At 56.2% G+C, this 16850-nt stretch overlaps 4 protein-coding genes across 8 annotated transcripts; 2 read left to right on the top strand and 2 right to left on the bottom strand.

Annotated features, from left to right (window-relative positions):
• The first annotated feature begins 314 nt into the window (after nucleotides 1–314).
• mtif2 (mitochondrial translational initiation factor 2) lies at nucleotides 315–7272 on the top strand. 4 transcript variants are annotated; one of them, XM_085911087.1, is made up of 13 exons: nucleotides 315–593; nucleotides 1334–1476; nucleotides 1561–1593; nucleotides 2080–2236; nucleotides 2356–2516; nucleotides 2734–2910; nucleotides 3099–3363; nucleotides 3701–3905; nucleotides 4222–4474; nucleotides 5441–5581; nucleotides 5687–5851; nucleotides 5920–6060; nucleotides 6248–7272. In XM_085911087.1, the coding sequence occupies exons 1-13, from the start codon at nucleotides 394–396 to the stop codon at nucleotides 6418–6420; spliced, it is 2214 nt and encodes a 737-aa protein (XP_085767213.1). In that variant the 5' UTR covers nucleotides 315–393; the 3' UTR covers nucleotides 6421–7272. The 4 variants fall into 4 exon arrangements, with proteins under 4 accessions (XP_085767213.1, XP_085767215.1, XP_085767212.1 ...); XM_085911089.1 differs by having other exon boundaries at nucleotides 1561–1675; XM_085911086.1 differs by having other exon boundaries at nucleotides 1558–1593.
• sde2 (SDE2 telomere maintenance homolog (S. pombe)) lies at nucleotides 6176–10209 on the bottom strand. 2 transcript variants are annotated; one of them, XM_085911095.1, is made up of 8 exons: nucleotides 9107–10209; nucleotides 8204–8324; nucleotides 8014–8125; nucleotides 7502–7671; nucleotides 7339–7435; nucleotides 7176–7271; nucleotides 7039–7117; nucleotides 6176–6903 (listed from the first exon to the last, which is right to left on the bottom strand). In XM_085911095.1, exons 1-8 carry the CDS (start codon nucleotides 9329–9331, stop codon nucleotides 6886–6888), a joined length of 918 nt encoding a protein of 305 aa, XP_085767221.1. In that variant the 5' UTR covers nucleotides 9332–10209; the 3' UTR covers nucleotides 6176–6885. The 2 variants fall into 2 exon arrangements, with proteins under 2 accessions (XP_085767221.1, XP_085767219.1); XM_085911093.1 differs by having other exon boundaries at nucleotides 6176–6641; nucleotides 9107–10207.
• Nucleotides 9416–10332, top strand: mrps28 (mitochondrial ribosomal protein S28). Its single transcript, XM_085911101.1, has one exon. It carries the CDS (start codon nucleotides 9585–9587, stop codon nucleotides 10104–10106), a length of 522 nt encoding a protein of 173 aa, XP_085767227.1. The 5' UTR covers nucleotides 9416–9584; the 3' UTR covers nucleotides 10107–10332.
• A 733-nt stretch (nucleotides 10333–11065) lies between these two features.
• On the bottom strand, nucleotides 11066–16743 carry LOC147057570 (calpain-2 catalytic subunit-like). The gene is made up of 21 exons (XM_085911084.1): nucleotides 16361–16743; nucleotides 16149–16218; nucleotides 14756–14874; nucleotides 14406–14539; nucleotides 14144–14312; nucleotides 13988–14071; nucleotides 13837–13922; nucleotides 13695–13760; nucleotides 13461–13621; nucleotides 13225–13394; nucleotides 13139–13150; nucleotides 12849–13060; nucleotides 12664–12700; nucleotides 12200–12265; nucleotides 12077–12134; nucleotides 11935–11999; nucleotides 11800–11868; nucleotides 11655–11733; nucleotides 11447–11563; nucleotides 11271–11329; nucleotides 11066–11184 (listed from the first exon to the last, which is right to left on the bottom strand). Exons 1-21 carry the CDS (start codon nucleotides 16595–16597, stop codon nucleotides 11161–11163), a joined length of 2094 nt encoding a protein of 697 aa, XP_085767210.1. The 5' UTR covers nucleotides 16598–16743; the 3' UTR covers nucleotides 11066–11160.
• Nucleotides 16744–16850: the final 107 nt, after the last annotated feature.

Raw genomic sequence — 16850 nt, 5'->3', positions numbered from 1 at the left:
GTTTGAAGGATGCATGACGTCATTTTCGGCGCGCCCGACAGCAGGGTCACGTGACACACGGCCTTGAAACTGGCATTCGTTTCCAGGGCTTGTTTCTTATCATGAGTCTTTAAAATATAGTAGGTACTCAGAACAAGCAAGCACAACTGCCAGTAGGTGTCCAACATAGAGCTGAAATGAAGGTGACATTTTCAATGCCTAAATCCACGGCCCGTCTGTCTCCAAAGAAACCAGGGCATATTCAACGCCGAGTAGCGTGACGGGAGACACCCGGCGGTCCGGTCTGGTCGCGCCGGAAATGACGCCATGTCGTCGACATATCGTGCGGGCGTCGAAGGACGATGCTATCAATTTGTACGGGGCTATTCCGCCTGTCCAAATTCGCGACGCCCTATGCAGTCCACGAGGGCGGAGCTTTCAGGCGAAGGACCCAGTCTTCGGATTGACTTTCGAGGACGCATCGCATTCTGTGAACTTGGACCCAGCTACAAAACATTCCGTCCGTCACACTTTTTGCCATCTTTCCGGACATTTCTTGACGCCTATTTGTCACCAGATCAGATTTGCGCCATCAATGGATTAAAAACGAAAAGGTACGTCCCAACGGGACGTTGGTTGATATGCTCAACTTTTTCCGTTCACGTGTGTATGATCATTTGACTAAATGGTGTGTTCTGTCTGCGTACAAAATGAGAGACATTTCCAAACATTTTCCTCTCAAGCGCATTCCCGAAACGTGCGATTGGGAGCTTAAGATCAGGGGATGCTTTGAGAATAATGGTCCATTTTTGGGGGATATGTGAGGGAGGCCCTTTGAGACTGCTTGTGATTTAGGGCTATAAAAATCCACTTGACTTGACTTGAGCGTGCTCATGCTCGTGTAGTTACGAATGTATGTGCGTGCGCGTAGCCGGCCGGGAGCGTACACGCGGATGTGGGAGCGGGTGTGTGTACGTGCGCACACTCGCGCCGGCCGGGTGAAATTCCAAAAAGAGGACACTCTGCCCGATCTCTGGATACTTCAAATGATACTCGAAGACGCGATCAATTTCAAGCAGGACTGCACGATATGGGGGTGTCGCATATTGCAATCGCCAAAAAGTGCGACATCTTTATTATCGAATGAAATAATGAGCTGTTTTTTGACGTGATGGCCTGAGGCACATCCTATTGCTCCCAGTGCGACGTTTGGTAATGTTCCCGTTTGCCATTTTGGCATCCAAGCAGATTTCAGCCTCTGCGTGCGGCCACTTGGCCGGGTCGGGTCGTCGGGGTCCAGGCGGCCACGCTCCGAAGTGACGTTGTCTTTTCTTTCCTCTCGCTCGGCCGTCAGTGACCATGCTACAGATGATGACGCTGACGTCACGGGCGGCGGCGAGGGGCGGCGTTCGTCGTCCGTCCCGCCGCATTCTCCCTCCGCCCTTGCTCTGGCGTCCCGTGTCCGCCGCCGCCGCCCCTCTGCTGGCCTCCAAGCAGGTAAGCGAGCGAGCGAGCGATCGAGCGAGCGCTCCTCATCTCTGCCGGCATCACCCCTCACCTGTAACAACCCTAACCCAGCAGTTCAAAGGTCAGAGGACGGAGCAGAGGCCAAAGGTGAGCGCCAACAAGCAGGAAGTGGAGATCAGGCAATCCATGACAGTGGAGGCTCTCGCACGAGCCATGAAGAAAGCTCCTGGTAAATTGCGATCAATTGATCAATCTGAAGGGGGAGGGCGACCAAGATGACCAAGTTGGTGTATGTGAGCGAGCGCGCGCGCGGCTGCTAATGTGGGAGGACATTTATTATGTTGGAAGGTGCTAGCGAGTCCGTGCCAACGTGGTCGCCTGTCAAAAAATTTTCTCCTCCACATTGCCGGCCGGCTCTGCGCTGATGTACGTACAAAAGCAGGCGGGCGCAATTTGCGCTCGTTCACTTTGAGGGCGGGGCGACGAGCAAACTCATGTGCGACTTGCGCAACGGAGACAACTGCATTGCTTTGGAAGATGGCGGAGAGCGCAGGGAGCCCTGGCTGGCTGGCTGGCTGCCTGGTTGGCTGGCTGCCTGAGTAGACAGTTGCGGCTGTACTGTGCTGTGTGTAGATCACGTGTTGGAGGCGCTGACGGACCCGCCGACGGACACCGCCTCGGTGCTGGACGAGCGGCAAATCAAGGAAGCGGTGATGCGCTCGGGCATGAAGTTCCGCTGGGAGAAGCTGAGCCAGACGCCGCAGCGCCACAACAGAGACGCCGTGCCCAGGTGAGCCAGGCGGTAGCGCTACTTGCTACCGGCCTCGTTTGACGTCCGCAGCGACGACATTGCCCTTCTGCCCGGGCAGGCCTTCCGCTTTTTTTTTCCCCTCGATTCTGTGTGCGCAGACCCCCGGTGGATCCCGCCAGGCTGGTGCGGCGCCCCCCGGTGGTCACCATCATGGGCCACGTGGACCACGGCAAGACCACGCTGCTGGACAGCCTGAGGAAAAGCCAGCTGGCGGCGGCCGAGGCCGGCGGTATCACGCAGCGCATCGGCGCCTTCGCAGGTAGCGTGGCCATTCCATTTTGTGAGCGGCTTCAACGCGACGAGAAGATGGCGGTTGACCGCCCGATCGCGCAGCCCAAATATTTCAGGCAATTGTGCCTGAACAGCACACCGACTCAACGGGATCTTATATATAGAGCCCATGTGACCAAAGTTTGCCGCGATAACTCCGCTGCCGCTGCTTTATTGCCGGTCGTCGCGCTGTTTTTGAGCCGCAGTGGAGTTGGCGACGGGCGAGAGGATCACCTTCCTGGACACGCCGGGTCACGCCGCCTTCTCGGCCATGAGGGCCCGCGGCGCCGGCGCCACCGACATCGTCATCCTGGTGGTGGCCGCCGACGACGGCGTCATGGACCAGACGGTGGAGTCCATCCGGCACGCCAAGAGGGCGGAAGGTACAGGCCAAACCGTACCGGACTTGACAAGGAGTGTTTGGGCTATTATTGCCGTAGGACCAAATATGTTGCTTGTGCCGCTCCGCCCACACCTCACTCATTTTTGCTGTGCGGAGGCAATACTCTTGGTGCGCCTTTTTGCCGCCTCGGTGAACACTCTGCACGTGCGGCTGTCGTCTCGCTCGCAGTTCCAATCATCGTGGCGGTCAACAAATGCGACAAGGCTCGTGCCGATCCCCGGCGGGTCACACGAGAACTGCTGGCCCACGACGTGGTGTGCGAGGACTTTGGGGGCGACGTCCAGGCCGTGCAAGTGTCGGCCCTGAAGGGGCACAATTTGGCGGCTCTGGTCGAGGCCACGGCGGCCCTAGCTGAGATTCTGGAGCTGAAGGCGGAACCCGACGGCGCTGCCGAGGGCCTGGTGGTGGAGAGCTCTACGGACAAGGGCAAAGGGTGGGGTACCGGCCTTCCCTCATTCGCCACTGCGGGCGGGCGGGGCTCGCCAACCTTGGCTTCTCAATAAGAGCCTTTTGGCTGGACCGGGCAAAAAAAAGCACCAAAAACGCCCAGGACGGCTGTCCGCGTGCGCCTCAGCTCTCAAAATAGCATCAGTCTCGGTTCGGAACATTTGGCTTTGACGCGTATGCTACCTATTTGCGAGGCGGGTTACCTCTTTCGCCCCCATTTTGTAAAAGGAAGGGAGAGGTCTTTGCTTGAGAGCCACAGGTTGCAGACCCCCCCCCCTTGTCTGCTCGGCGACTTGACCTGCCCGGTGCTTGTCGCCCCTCAGTCCCGTGACCACCATGCTGGTGCAGCGGGGGGCGCTGCGGCGAGGCTGCGTGCTGGTGGCGGGCAAGACCTGGGCCAAGGTGCGCCACCTGTGGGACGAGCACGGCTGCGCGGTGGAGGAGGCGGGACCCGGCGTGGCGGTGGAGGTCGCGGGCTGGAAGGATGTGCCCTCCGCCGGCGACGTGGTCTTGGAGGTGGAGTCGGAGGTAGGTGTTCATTTGGCGTCCACTCCTTTCAGCTACGACACCTCATATCCAAGAGCGGAGCGTTATTTCAAGCGCGCGAATGTGATTCCCTCACTATTCAGTTCCCGGTGTGGTCCACGTCTTGCGCGTGAGAAAATGGGCCAAATGTTCGGTTGTCTGACGTCAAAGCCGTCGCTCGCTTGTTTGTCGTTTGCATACGCTGCGAAGCGCCGTCTTCGACGTTAGCGCGGATGTTGAGGTTATTCCAAAGCTTCGAATAGCGATGCGGCCTAGCAAACGACGCTACGCCGAGCTGACGGCGGACTCTTGTCAGCAGCGGCGAGCCAAGGAGGTGGTGACGTGGCGGAGTCAGGAGGAGGAGCTGGAGCGGCAGGGGGCAGAGCAAAGCGCCGTGGAGGCCAAGCGGCGAGAGCACGACGACACCTACAGGAAGGAGAGGGCGGAGTTGGCGCATCTCGGTTGGCGGCAGAGGAAGTCGCTACTTTACCGAAGCAACAAGAGCAAGTTTTCCAATAGGCCCGGAGAGAAAACGGCGCCGGCGCACGCGGGCCTGCCGCTGGTCATCAAAGGTATTGGAATTTGAAAGTGGCACTTGTGTGGCTACACAATTTGCCACCATGGGCCTCTTTCCAAACGGCTTCTGCAGTGGTTGGGTGCCATTAATGGCTAATGCTCCCTGAAAAAGAACCCTCTCCATTTGATAAGAACGCGCATTCAAGTGTTTTGTCCGTCCCGCTGTGGCTACATTAGGGGAATGCAAATCGCATCCATTGAACGCCATGTCATGGCGGCGCACGCACCATGAAGAAAAGACAGGCAAAGTAGCACAAGCGCGCAGATAAGTGCGCCGTTCTCGCTTGTGCTTCTCCCCGACCTACGAAAAAGGACGTGTGAGCATTCGCTCATTGTTATTTAAGGCGCGAGCCAAACGGGTTACAAACGGCAACTCCGTGACGGACAATATGAGCGTATTAACAATATCGCGTACTCAGTCGGTGTCAAAGACGCATACGGTCACAGCGGCGTTGAACACACTCACGTCGAACTCCCATCTGAACACGCGTCCGCCACAAGTTGTAAACCAGGGCTAGGCAATTCCGGTCCTGGAGGGCCGCTGTCCTGCATCTTTTCTGTGTCATTGCGACACACCTGATTGAAATGGTCAGATAGATCATTAGCAAGGTCTGCAGAAGCTGGATAACAATCCCGATCATTTGAATCAGGTGTGTTGCAGCAGCACGGAGACCTAGAAAACATGCAGGACAGCGGCCCTCGCGGAGCGGAATTGCCTATCCCTGTTGTAAACAATCACCGAAAGGCCAGGCGGTTCTCGCGAGTATGAAGACACGGTGGGTGACGTCACTTTCAGCGCACCATTGCCACATTGCGATACGACGGAAATCAACTCAACATTCACTCAAAGAAATTTCACCAGAAAATCAAAAAAAACAAAACTACCACGCAATAAACGACAACACGCAGAAAAATAAAAGTGGCAGAATTTTTCACGTTTCTGTCTGTGTGCCCCCCGCCAGCTGACGCGGACGGCTCCTTGGAGGCCATCTTGAACATCCTTGACACCTACGACGCCGACCATCAGTGCCGCCTGGACGTGGTGCACTTTGGCATCGGCGACATCTCCGAAAACGACCTCAACATGGCGGAAACCTTTGGAGGTAGCCAAAGCGGATGCGTGCGTCGTAGCCAATGACAATGTTGGCGCTTAGCTATCTTCCGTGACACAAAGGCAAAAGTCGCAATGTCGGCCTCTCCGCCCCCAGGCAGCGTGTACGGCTTCAACGTGGCGGCGAACAAAGGCATCCGGCAAACGGCGTCGCGCCGCAACATTCCCGTCAGGCTTCACGACATCATCTACAAAATGGTGGACGAGCTCAAGGCCGAGATCGGCGACAAGCTACCGCCGCTGCTCACTTGTCAGGTCCTGGGTGAGGAGCCACGGCCGGCGTACGCGTGTGACTGCTTCCGCCCCTTGACGATTTGGTTCCGCCCCCAGGCGAGGCCACGGTCCTGGCCGTCTTTGACGTGACGGCGGGTAAAAAGAAGATGGCGGTGGCCGGCTGCCGCGTTGTCAAGGGTCAGCTGGAGCGCAAGATGAAGTTTCGGCTGATTCGCGGCGGCGAGACGCTGTGGGAGGGTGAGCGCTTGCTCTTTGATCTCTCTCTCACCTTTTGAGCATGCCGTGTCCCACCGGTGTTAACACGTGTCCAAAATCATCTCCAAAGTGGAATTGAGACAGAGAGCTGGTCTGATCTGGTCTGGCCTGGCCTGGCTTCCTTTTATTGAACGCAGTCAAGTCAAGATTGCGTTGCGTGTGCTTTTAGGAGGCCTGCTGGCGTTGAAGCATCACAAGGAGGACGTCAACACGGCCAAGGCGGGCGGCGAGTGCGGCCTGTCGGCCGACGGGAACGTCACCTTCTTGCCCGGCGACGTGGTCCAGTGCTTCCGAGAAGCCGAGGAGCCGCAGGTCAGCGCCTGGGAGCCCCTCGGATTCTGAGGCCCTCCAAAAACAAAGACGCCAGTTGAAAGAGACAAGAAGCAAGTTCAAAGACGCCAGTTGAATAAGGGGGGGGGGAAAAAAAAAAAAGCAAGTTCAAAGACGCAAGTTGAAAAGGACAAAAAGGAAAAAAAGGCAAGTCGGCAGCCGCCGCTGCTTTGGCGCTTCTCCATTCAGACGGACGCCACCGCCTCGCCGAGAGCATCTCCCGCCGGGGCGTGCTGTGGAACACACAGAGTACAGCTTTCAATTTGTGGGGTTGCACTGGAGCAAAAAGAGAAGGAACACTTGATTTGAATGAGCTTTGCAATGTAAAATGAATCAAAGGGGCTCAGTCGCCAGTCCATCTCTCGGCCACAGGTCCGGGCGGAATAATACATTTTATTCATAAGACCAAACACAGCCCGAATACAACATATTGCCATCTTGTCAGGTTTGAATTGTTGTACACATCCAGATCGGGAATCATAAGACATCGAAGTGCTGTTGGTTGAATTTTGAGGTGGGTTAGGCTGAGTGACTGGACGCACGCACGCACGCACACAAGTCCCTCATTGGTTCATTGGCTGTGGAGTAACACCACGCACGGAGGGTCGGCTCCTCGTCAGCGGCTATTACCTGCGGGCCCGCAGGTGAGCATTTGGCCGCCGTGCCCAGTTTCTCCTCAGGAGTTGCCGTCTCCTCCACCTCCGGCGTCCTGAGCACAAAACGTTTGCCGGTTGCCCCAATCCAAATCAAATGAGCCGCCATCCTACCCCTCGACGGCGGTCGCAGGCTCCGCCTCCTCCTCGTCCGTAGACTCGACGCGCTCCTCCTCGGCCTCCTCCGAGCTCAGATCGTCCAAGCCGGTCCTGTTGCCGTGACAACAGCCAGACATCAGCGCATTTTTCCGCTGGACGTCATGGGGACGGCGCTCACCAAAAACACGCCCCCGCCGCCATCTTCTTCTTCTTCTTCTTAGTTGGAGGATGGTTGTGGGCGGGGCCCGCTCGCTTGGAGGCCGCCGCTTGCAGACCTGGCCAAAATAGACAATGCGGTTTCTTTGAGCGCCGTATCTCAAGCGAGCTGGCGGGCGTGAAACCTTTGAGCACGGAGTCCTCCAGCCTCTCAGCCAGGCTGTGGCACTGGCTCTGGTAGGCGGGGTCGCTGAACTGATGCGCGGGCTCGGCCGTTTTCCTCTGCAGACGCTCGGCGCGCCGCCGCTCCTTCTCCGCCTCGCGCTCCGCTTGCTGCTTGAGCCACTCGCCCATCCTGCAGAGTATTACCGAGTCAGACGGGACCGTCCGACGGTACGAGTCGGTCGACGGCACGTAGCGCCGAGGCGCTTTTTGGCAGACGAGAACCCATTTGCTGCGATTGGCAAAATATTCAAGCGAGGCCACTAAACATCACATTGTAGCTTGCGCCCCAACTTTGACGCGACCAAATACTTTTGGAGTCTCATCCAGTAAAAAGGAGGCTGTCAAGAGGCTGGGACCTTCCGAGTTAAAACATGGCCGGACGACTCGGATTCCAAAGCGCTCGCTCGCTCGCTGGCTCGCCGAGGCCATTGCCGACGAGCCGTTCGTTGAACGGGCACATTTGATCACTCACTCTTTCTCGTGGTTGACGTCTCGCAGGCGGCGTCCGCTCAGGTCTCGACAGGCCTCGCGATTGGTCGTCTTCTCGATCTGAGCGCCGAGCGCTCGCAGCATGGAGCCGAAGCCTGCCGGGAGCGGAGAGGTCGGGTCGGGTCAGAGGTCGGGTGGCTAAGCATCTTCCGCCCCAAACCCCGCTCGCTCACCTCCTTTGCCTCCCGGTAGGCGGGGCGCCAGCCGATAGACGGCGCCGCCCCGCAGACGCTCGTCCGACCGGGTCACGCGGCCGTCTCTGCTGACGTAGAAATCGAGCGGCGACGCCGGCGCCTGAAAGTCACGTCACCTCTTCAATATTAGCGTTAGCACGACGGATCGGACAGGGCGTCGTCGAAGACGCCCGTGACGTTTAGCACGGTGGGACTTGAAATGAGATGACCACATTGTGCATTAGAGGGCGTTAGCGGGCGTTATCTATGCTCGGCTAGGCCGCGCAATTTTGTTACCATTTAAAATGGATTCGTGGCCAATAACGTCGGGGGATTTCATTAGTATTTGTCAGCTGTGGGGCCCTCAAGCCCTTGGAGACACTCTTGCGATTAAGGCCTACACAAATCAATTCCACAAAAGTGTGTTCCAAGCTTGTGGATCACGACCACAAAAGTGTGTGTGTGTGTGTGTGTGTGTGTGTGTGTGTGTGTGTGTGTGTGTGTGTGTGTGTGTGTGTGTGTGTGTGTGTGTGTGTGTGTGTGTGTGTGTGTTGGACGACATTGAATACTATTGTTGCTATGTAGATACTTGTGGAAACAAGGGTATGTCCGAAGGCAAGTTAATCTGTAGCCACAAATTCCTGTCGATTTTGTTCAGCTGTTATATTTTCGTGGCCATAAAATAACATCTTGGGCACACATTACGCCAAATTAGTTGGGAAAATACATTCAAGTCTATGGAACGTCAAACTGTCAAGTCTAAATATGACAGTGTGTACGTTTAAGAGGCGATTTTTTTTTCTAGCATTCCAAAGCATCTGAGAGGACGCTCAAGTGTTAATATGCTAACTGTTGGCTTGGCGCACCAGCTTAAAGGCGATAGATTTAGCCGTCCAAACTCACCCATTGTTGGACAAACCGCTCCAGAACATCTCCGACCGACGAGCCTTGTGGGAAAACACACGGGGAAAAGCGCAAGCGGCCCGGGCCGCAAACAAAAACCTCCGTGGTGGTTTCCATGTTGACGTTACTCGGTGTTGGCCTTGCTTCTGTTTCCGCTTTGTTTCCGTCTTCTTCGTCTTCCTTCAGTCGATTGGCTAATGACTTTGGGCCCTTTACCGCCCCCATCTGGAATTTATCACTTATGATTAGTCACCTTTCAAAACATCCCATCCAGCCAGCCAGCCAGCCAGCCACCGCCTTTGGCCATAGAGCGCAAATATTTCCCGATGCTCTCTCTTTTTTTTTTTTTTTTACAAAACACAAAGCAAAATAACGTCAGCAAAAAACAACAACACGTTTTTGATTGCGTGAGTGAGCATCCAGCCGAGCGCGCACGCTTCCCGTCTCCGCTGAGTGGCGCTAATGAGCGAGTGACAAAATGTCGGCCGTGTGGAAGGTCGCGCTCGTCGGCCGCCGGGCGCTTGGTCTGGTTGCGGCGGTCCCGCAGCGGAGCCCCTTCTGCTCCGGTTCCGGAACCTCTTCCGACAAGCCCAAGTCGGGCTTCGCCGCCGCCTTCATCTCCCAGTCGGAGCTCCGTCACCGCGAACCCTCTGCCGGAGCGTCGTCGGCCCGAGAAGAAGACTCCACGTTCGCCGAGCTCCTTCGCCGCAGCCCTCTGGTCCAGATGGGGCCGGGTAAAGACAAGACGGTGGTCGGGAAGATATTCCACGTCGTCGGCGACGACCTGTACGTCGACTTCGGCGCCAAGTTCCACGCCGTGTGTCGACGTCCGGCGTCCGGCGACAAGCTACAGAGGGGCACCAGGGTTCGCCTGAGGCTCCACGACGCCGAGCTCACCGGACGCTTCCTCGGGGCTGACGCCGACGTCACCCTGCTGGAGGCACACGCCACCCTTCTCGGACCCCTGGACACCGGCAGGGACGGAGCGAGCCGCTCCTGAACCGGCCGGCGTAGGAACGATCACTTTCTTGACTTGGCGTGGCCAAGCGAGGCTAATGCTAACAGAGCTGATCAAAACGATGTTGCTTGCTTGTGACAAAGAAAGCGATGCTTGAAGCGTCGATGCGAATGTCGACAACAAAGATGGCTTTGTTCTTCGCGTTGAGCACAAGACAGTTTGGCAAACATTTCCTTCATTTTCATAAATAAAGACATGTATGTTCAAAGTATTTCCTTCCTTTCACCAAATCAATTCATGCAGGTGGATAGCGAGCGGCATGTCTTGACGCAGTCGGTACAAATCACGCTGTCTTATGGGAAGTTATTTTGTATCGTTAAATGCATGGAATATTACAATCAATGTCGTCAGTAAACTTTCATGTAGCAGTGCATGTGCTAAAGCGAAGCCATCCATCCATCCATCCATCCATCCATCCATCGGCAGGCAGCCTTCTCGCGTTGCCAGTCCAAAGGCGTTGATTTTCCCGCGGCGTTTTCAGTTCACATCACTGCATCGACGTCACTTCACTCGACCGGCCATCGGTGTAAAAATTCACGAGGCCTTGGAGCCCAGTCGTCCACTCTAACCTTGAGCCAAGGTTGCATTGGCGCATAGGCAGCTTATCTTCCTCTTGTCTTGGGAGTGTCGATGAAAATAGCTTCATAGCGAATTGTGTCGTACTTACAGCAAGCTTTCTGAATATGTAGTGTCCCTGAGAGAGAGACAGAGGGCTCTTTTTCCACGCTCTGTGTCCAAATTGTGCACGGAAGCTCAGCCCTGGCCCGGGTCGTCGAGGACTAAGCCAGCCAATTTGGACATAGCCTTTGTGTATGTTCGCGTGTGTATTGAGTATGTAGTTGTTTTTTTTTGAAACAAACTACTTTAAACCAACTGATCTTCATGAGCTCGGCCAGTGTAAGTCTCCGTGCGAACGTCGCCATTTGAGGCCTCACGGTAAGGAATGTTCAACGGCTTTTATTGGTTGAAATTTTTCGTGCTCTGGCAAAGGCAAATGAAGTGAAATTGTCGAGACAGGAAGTTGTTTGACGGGCATTCAGATCATGGAGAAGTTCAACCACTAAGGAGAGAAAGAGACAACATGTTATGACAACACCTCCGACGCGCGCGCGCACACAATTTTGATTCCTTGAGATGAACTTTGACCTCATTGAAGTTGAGCTGGATAGATCCGCTGTCATTCGGGTCAAACTTCTTGAAAATTCCTAAGCGCACAATTTGTTACACTTTAGACTTGTGTTTTTCCACTTAGCTTAGCGGTTTTCTTTTGGCAACGTACTGAGCTTAGCTCTCGCTAACTAGCGCAAGTGCGATTAGCTTACGGAACATGATCTCCAGCCTCATCAAGCAGCCCACAAAGTTGTCAAAGTCCAGCGTCAAGTCTGGCTCGGCGTAGCGGGCGACCAACAGCTGGTAGATGGCGTTGTTCAGGGTGAAACCTAGCAGCCAAGGGGAAGACTGATTCTCAAAACAACTTGAATGATGCCACTGATCTGGCTCAGCATAAGCCTTTAGCGTGCCGGGACTGACCGGCGTCTTTGAAGGCCACTCTCATCTCGGGCGTGCTCATCGTGCCGGAGTTGTCCGTGTCGTTCTTCTTGTAGATGGACTGTGCGAGAGCGAGAGAAGGTGACACGGAGCACACGTGCCCACAGGTTCAAAGTTGCCCTCCTACCAGGTAGCGTTGCACTTTTTTCCACAAGGTGGCAAACTCTGACAGACCCAACTTCCCATTGCTGCTCTCCTGCTACGGTGTCAAGAATCACGGCGCGTCTTAGCTTAGGATATGTGCCGCGAAGAGGAAGGATACGTCCATGAGGTTAACCATGACTCTGCACGTCTCCGTGCTGAAGCCGCTCGTCTTGATGTCGCTTCCTGTCGGCGGAGAGACCGTGAAACGTTTGCCGTCTCTTTGCCGTCTGACTCGCTCGCTCGGGAGTCTGGAAACTCACGCTTGGCGACGATCTTGTTCATGATGGTCCGCAGTTCCGCCGCGGAGATCTCCATGTCCTGAAGCGGCGCACGTGTTAGCTTTTCCGCTACTGTTAGCATGTGAGCGCGAGCGAGCGACGTACCGGTCCCGCCAGCTTGGCGAACAGGCCTCGGAAAGCCGCGTCAACCTCCTCCTCTGGAACGGTTTCCTGTCGAGGCAAAGTCACGTTAGCCAATGTCAATGGCGCACATTCTCGTCATTTCCGTACGGTCGCTGTCGGGCGGGCGGGCGGGCGGCCGGCGCGGTCAAATTCCCATTTTATGGGTCTGTCGTCAGTTAAATAGGGAATCTCTTGACGTCTGACTTTAGTTTGTCACAATGGCCAGATATTTTGCAAAAGAATGATCATTTTCTACATCTTTGCGCCGACAAACAACACTTAAGGATTGTATTTCACATTTGAGCCGAGTGACGGTGAGTCTTTTGCCTACCACTAGGGGGAGCACTAGTCATAGCCACTCGAGTGAGGTGTCACGATTGAAATTTGCTGACATTTTGCGAGAACTGCGCCCAACAGAGATCGCTTCACGCTATTTCTTGACTCACATCATCAAGGTCTGCGCTGACCGGGTCGTCAAAGGGCCTGAAAATGTCAAGCAGATGAGTGACAACAAGGGCAGCCTTGTTGGGTTGCACCGACATGTTGTTTGCCGCCTGCAAACAGACTGGAGTCGCTGCCGCTCGGCGGACAGACAGCGGCGCCTTTGACGCGGGCGGGCGCGCGCGCTTACACCGTCTGGCTTTGCTTCTCGGAGAAGACGCGTATGCAGAAGTCGCCGTTGAGTTGGGGCTCGAAGGTGGAGGGCACCACTAGGTACTCGCCGGGCGGCAGCTTGAACCTGGTGCTGACCTCGCGCAGGTTGATGAAGGTCTCAGAGCGAGCCGTCTGAGCGTGCGTCAGGAAGAAGTTCTTGTCCAGGTGCACTTGCTGCTGGCCGTGGAACTGAGGCGCAAACGGCTCCGTTACCGAGGCACGCGACTCCCTCTCTTTCAATCGTGCGTGCGTGCGTGCGCTGCTCACCTGTCTGGGAAGCTGAAACACGCACAAGTTTAGCTACGGAAAGAAGGCTCCACGCCAGGGGGGTGGCGGCGGCGGCGGCGGCTCACCTCGTAGATGGCAAATCCGATTGTGTGCATATCCTCCCCCTGCTTCCTGAGCTTTCTTCGGTTCTTCTGGATCAAGCCCAACACGAAGCTGCATCCCACCTCCCCGTCGTCCGGGTCGTCGTCCTCGGGGTCCAACTTGATGACAAACTGCGGGTTCATCCAGAAGGTGTCTGCCAGCGCGCAGGCCGCCGCGTCACCGATGAATGAAGCCAAGCTAGCGCGCTAGGTCAACTCACAGGGGTTGTTCCTGCAGCCGCCGGCCGTGGAGCCGCGTCGCCACGAGCCGTCGAACTTGTTCACGCTCCAGTGCTTCACCGAGTCGTCCAAGATGGTGTCGGGGGTTAAAGTGCACACCTCCACGCGGGAGTAGTGACCCAGGAAGTCTCGGTACGACATCCTTGGTCAAACGTAAAAAGAGAGCGCTCACTCCGGGCGCACGTCCAGGACGAGATGCGGGCGCTATTGCTCACCAGAATTCTCCGTCCTCGGCGTTGGCGTGGGGACAGTCTCCCTGCACCGAGTCCCACTCGGACGACCTGCGGGAAGAGGGCGAGGGGTCACGCGCGCCGCCGTGGCCTCCCGCCCCGCGCCGTGACGCGGCCGCCCTCGTACCCGTCACTCCAGGCGCCGGTCCACTCCATTTGACCCCACGGGTTCCTGACACGGACCAGCTTCTCCTGACGCCCTCGGTAGTTGACCTGCCCACAAAAGAGAGGTCACCCGAGTGCGGCCGCACCCGGCCAGACAGGACAGCGCGTCTGACCTCCACGGCACCCGTCAAGGAGTAGGCGTGACCCTTGACCAGCTTCTGACGCGTCACCGCCTCCGAGTCTGCCGCGCTGGTGATCTGATGGCACGCACACTCCTGTCATCATCGGCCCCACCCTCGCTCCGTGCGGCGTGACCGCCAGTTACTGACGTCGATGGAGCAGCCCAGGAGGGCCCCCGCTTCCAAGGCCTTTTGCAGGATTTCAAAGAGGTCGGCGGGGGCTCGTTGGAGGTCAAAGTTTTCGGCGATGCCCCCGGTGAAGTCCTCGAAGCCCTCCGTGGTGGAGCCCCCCGACAGAGCCTCGTAGCAGCCGTTCACCCTGCTCGCGCAGACACACGGATGCTAGGACGCGCTGAGGCAGCGGGGGTTGGGGAGGGGGGGGGTCGCCGAACGGCCTCGGGCGGAGTCTCACTTGGCGTAGGCCTTCTCTAGAAGAGCGCTCCAAAATTCGCGACCCTCGGCCGAGTGCACGAACAGAAGCTCGCCGTCTTTCACGGGAAGGCGGTCGTCGATCACCACGTCCACCCACTCGCCAAACTGCCAAAACTAGGTGCACGAGAGCAGGAATAAGTACACGCGTGCAAAACTCTCTCTGCGTTTTAAATACATTGCTGCTATCTTGTGGAGTGGCAGTGCAATCGCAGGGCAAATAAATTGCAGACCAATGACGTGTGTGTGTGTGTGTGTGTTGAGTACGAGTTTTGTTGAGTGATGACAATGTTGACACGGGTCTTCCAAGTGCCATTTTCAGCAACTTCTGACCTGGAAATGAAAGATCCCGGCGTAGTTGTCGTGAAAGCTTTGGTCGTCGGGAACGACGCGAGCCATCACATACTCGTTGAGGGTCAGCGACGCGATGGCTGCCAACAGCCAACAGTCACCTGCGTTGCCACCACAACAGTTGGACACGCCCACAAAATCACCACTCACTTCTTGTCAATCACCAGTCAATATTTGGACTCGCCAAATAAGAGGGACGTCCGTGGCCGATGCGTCCAAAGCTAACTCGAGCTAAGCGTTGAAGGATGGCGAGTGCAGGCGAGGGATGGCGAGCGTGCGTGCGTGCGTGCGTGCGTGGGGAAACGGCGGCGCACTTTCATTCAAACATTGTGACCGCTGCCATTAGTCATTCCATGATTATTTGAACTTGATTTTTTGGACTTGCAGGTCCCCTTGAATGCGGTGGCATGGGCGCTTAAAACATGTCAAAGATCACCCAGAATAGGAACAATCTTATTGATTGAATCTTTTTTTGGGGGTGGGCATCAAAAGCGGGGCTGCTCTGTGACCATAGAAGAGTCCGCTTTCCTCAGGTCAGTTTATTTGAGGCCAAGTCAGAGTGGTGACCAAGGCCTGAGAGCAAACACTCTGGGTGGGTCCCTCTTGAAAATCACATGCTGCATCTCAATGGGCTTACTCTTAAGAAATCGATGGATTTGTCTTTTTCTTGGCACGGGCGTCAAGAGTCCCTACCGGATGTGTCACCCAGAAAGCTTCATCTGTTAATCCACAAATGAGACGGGCTCTCGACCTGCATCTGGAAGGATGATTGACAGGAAGTGCGCACACATTCTGATGCGCAGCTACGAGCTCGGACAAGCATGCCTACCAGAGGGGTGTTCAACTTCCACTTCCTCTTTCCAACTCACTCACTCACACACACATGTACGTATATGATTGGCATCTTTAACATGGAGCACAGCACAGGAGCTGCAACAACACTATTTTGTGTGTTGCGGTTCCACTGGGCCAAACATTCCTCCGCAGACCTCAACACACACAAACGCACACAAAAAAGCTTCAGGCAGAAAAATACATTTCGACATGTGAAAACAAAAAGTGAGTCACGCAGCTGGTGACTCATCGGGCACACACACGCACACACAAAGGGTGAGCGAGGGTGTGTCCCGCCGCCTGTTTGTGCGTGTGCGGGTGCGTGCCAACAGCGCAAGTGAAGGAAGGGAGGGAGGAAGAGGGACGGACGATTGGAGAACGTCAACTGCTGAAGGTTTGGACAAAGTGAGGTATACATCCAAACAATTAGAAATCATTTTCAAACTGTCGCAGCACTTGGCAAAAACAAGCAAGCAGACAGGCAGGCAGGCAGGCAGGCTGAAGAACGCGCGGACGTACGGACAGGGAAGCGGGCACGTACCGAGCGCCCCCTGGCAGATGTCGGTCCTGGTGGCTCCGCCCATGATGAATTCAGGTGAGGACACCAGCTCCTGATTGGACACAACACAAACCAACGGCTTCAATCGCCTCCAAGTCGTAATCCTTCCAATTTTATTGCCGATGAGGGACCGACCGCGCCCTGCCCTGCCCTGCCCACGGTCACTCGTGGGGAGAGCGAAGTCACAGACGTACCGTTGGCCTCTTCCAGGTGACTCCGCGGGTCTTGAACGAGTTGCGTCCGAGCTCTTTGAAGCCGAGTGCTTCGGGGGCGGCCGGGAAGGTGGGGTCGCAGAACAGTCTGCCGCTGCTCAGGCATTGGGCCCGCAAGGCGCCGAAGTTCTGGTTGAGGAAGGGGACAGCCCGCTGATTGGAGCCGAAGCCCGCCGCCATGGCGCGCTTCTTGGCCAGGGTGGACGCCACGCCGGACATGGCGACGAGTGCGAACGAGCGAGCGAGCAAAGAGAGAAAAAAAAAAGTTCGGCTGCTTCGCTCAACTTTCCTCCCGCCTGCCTGCTTGAGTGCGAAGAAAAAGTTGTCCGTCTGGAGTTCTGCTCCGCGTGACGTCACCGCAGGCCAAATAAACCCACGCCCTGCCGAAGGGGCGGGGCCGTGCCGTGCCGGGAGAGGCGTCGTATGCTTCCGCAAACTCGGAAATTGATTCCAGCTTGGATGGATGAAGGGA

Source organism: Syngnathus leptorhynchus, chromosome 5, assembly GCF_054491065.1.
Source record: "Syngnathus leptorhynchus isolate UIUO chromosome 5, UIUO_Slep, whole genome shotgun sequence".
Taxonomy (NCBI): Eukaryota; Metazoa; Chordata; class Actinopteri; order Syngnathiformes; family Syngnathidae; genus Syngnathus; species Syngnathus leptorhynchus.
The sequence above is the reverse complement of the archived record's forward strand: the minus strand, read 5'-3'. Positions and strand labels throughout refer to the sequence as shown.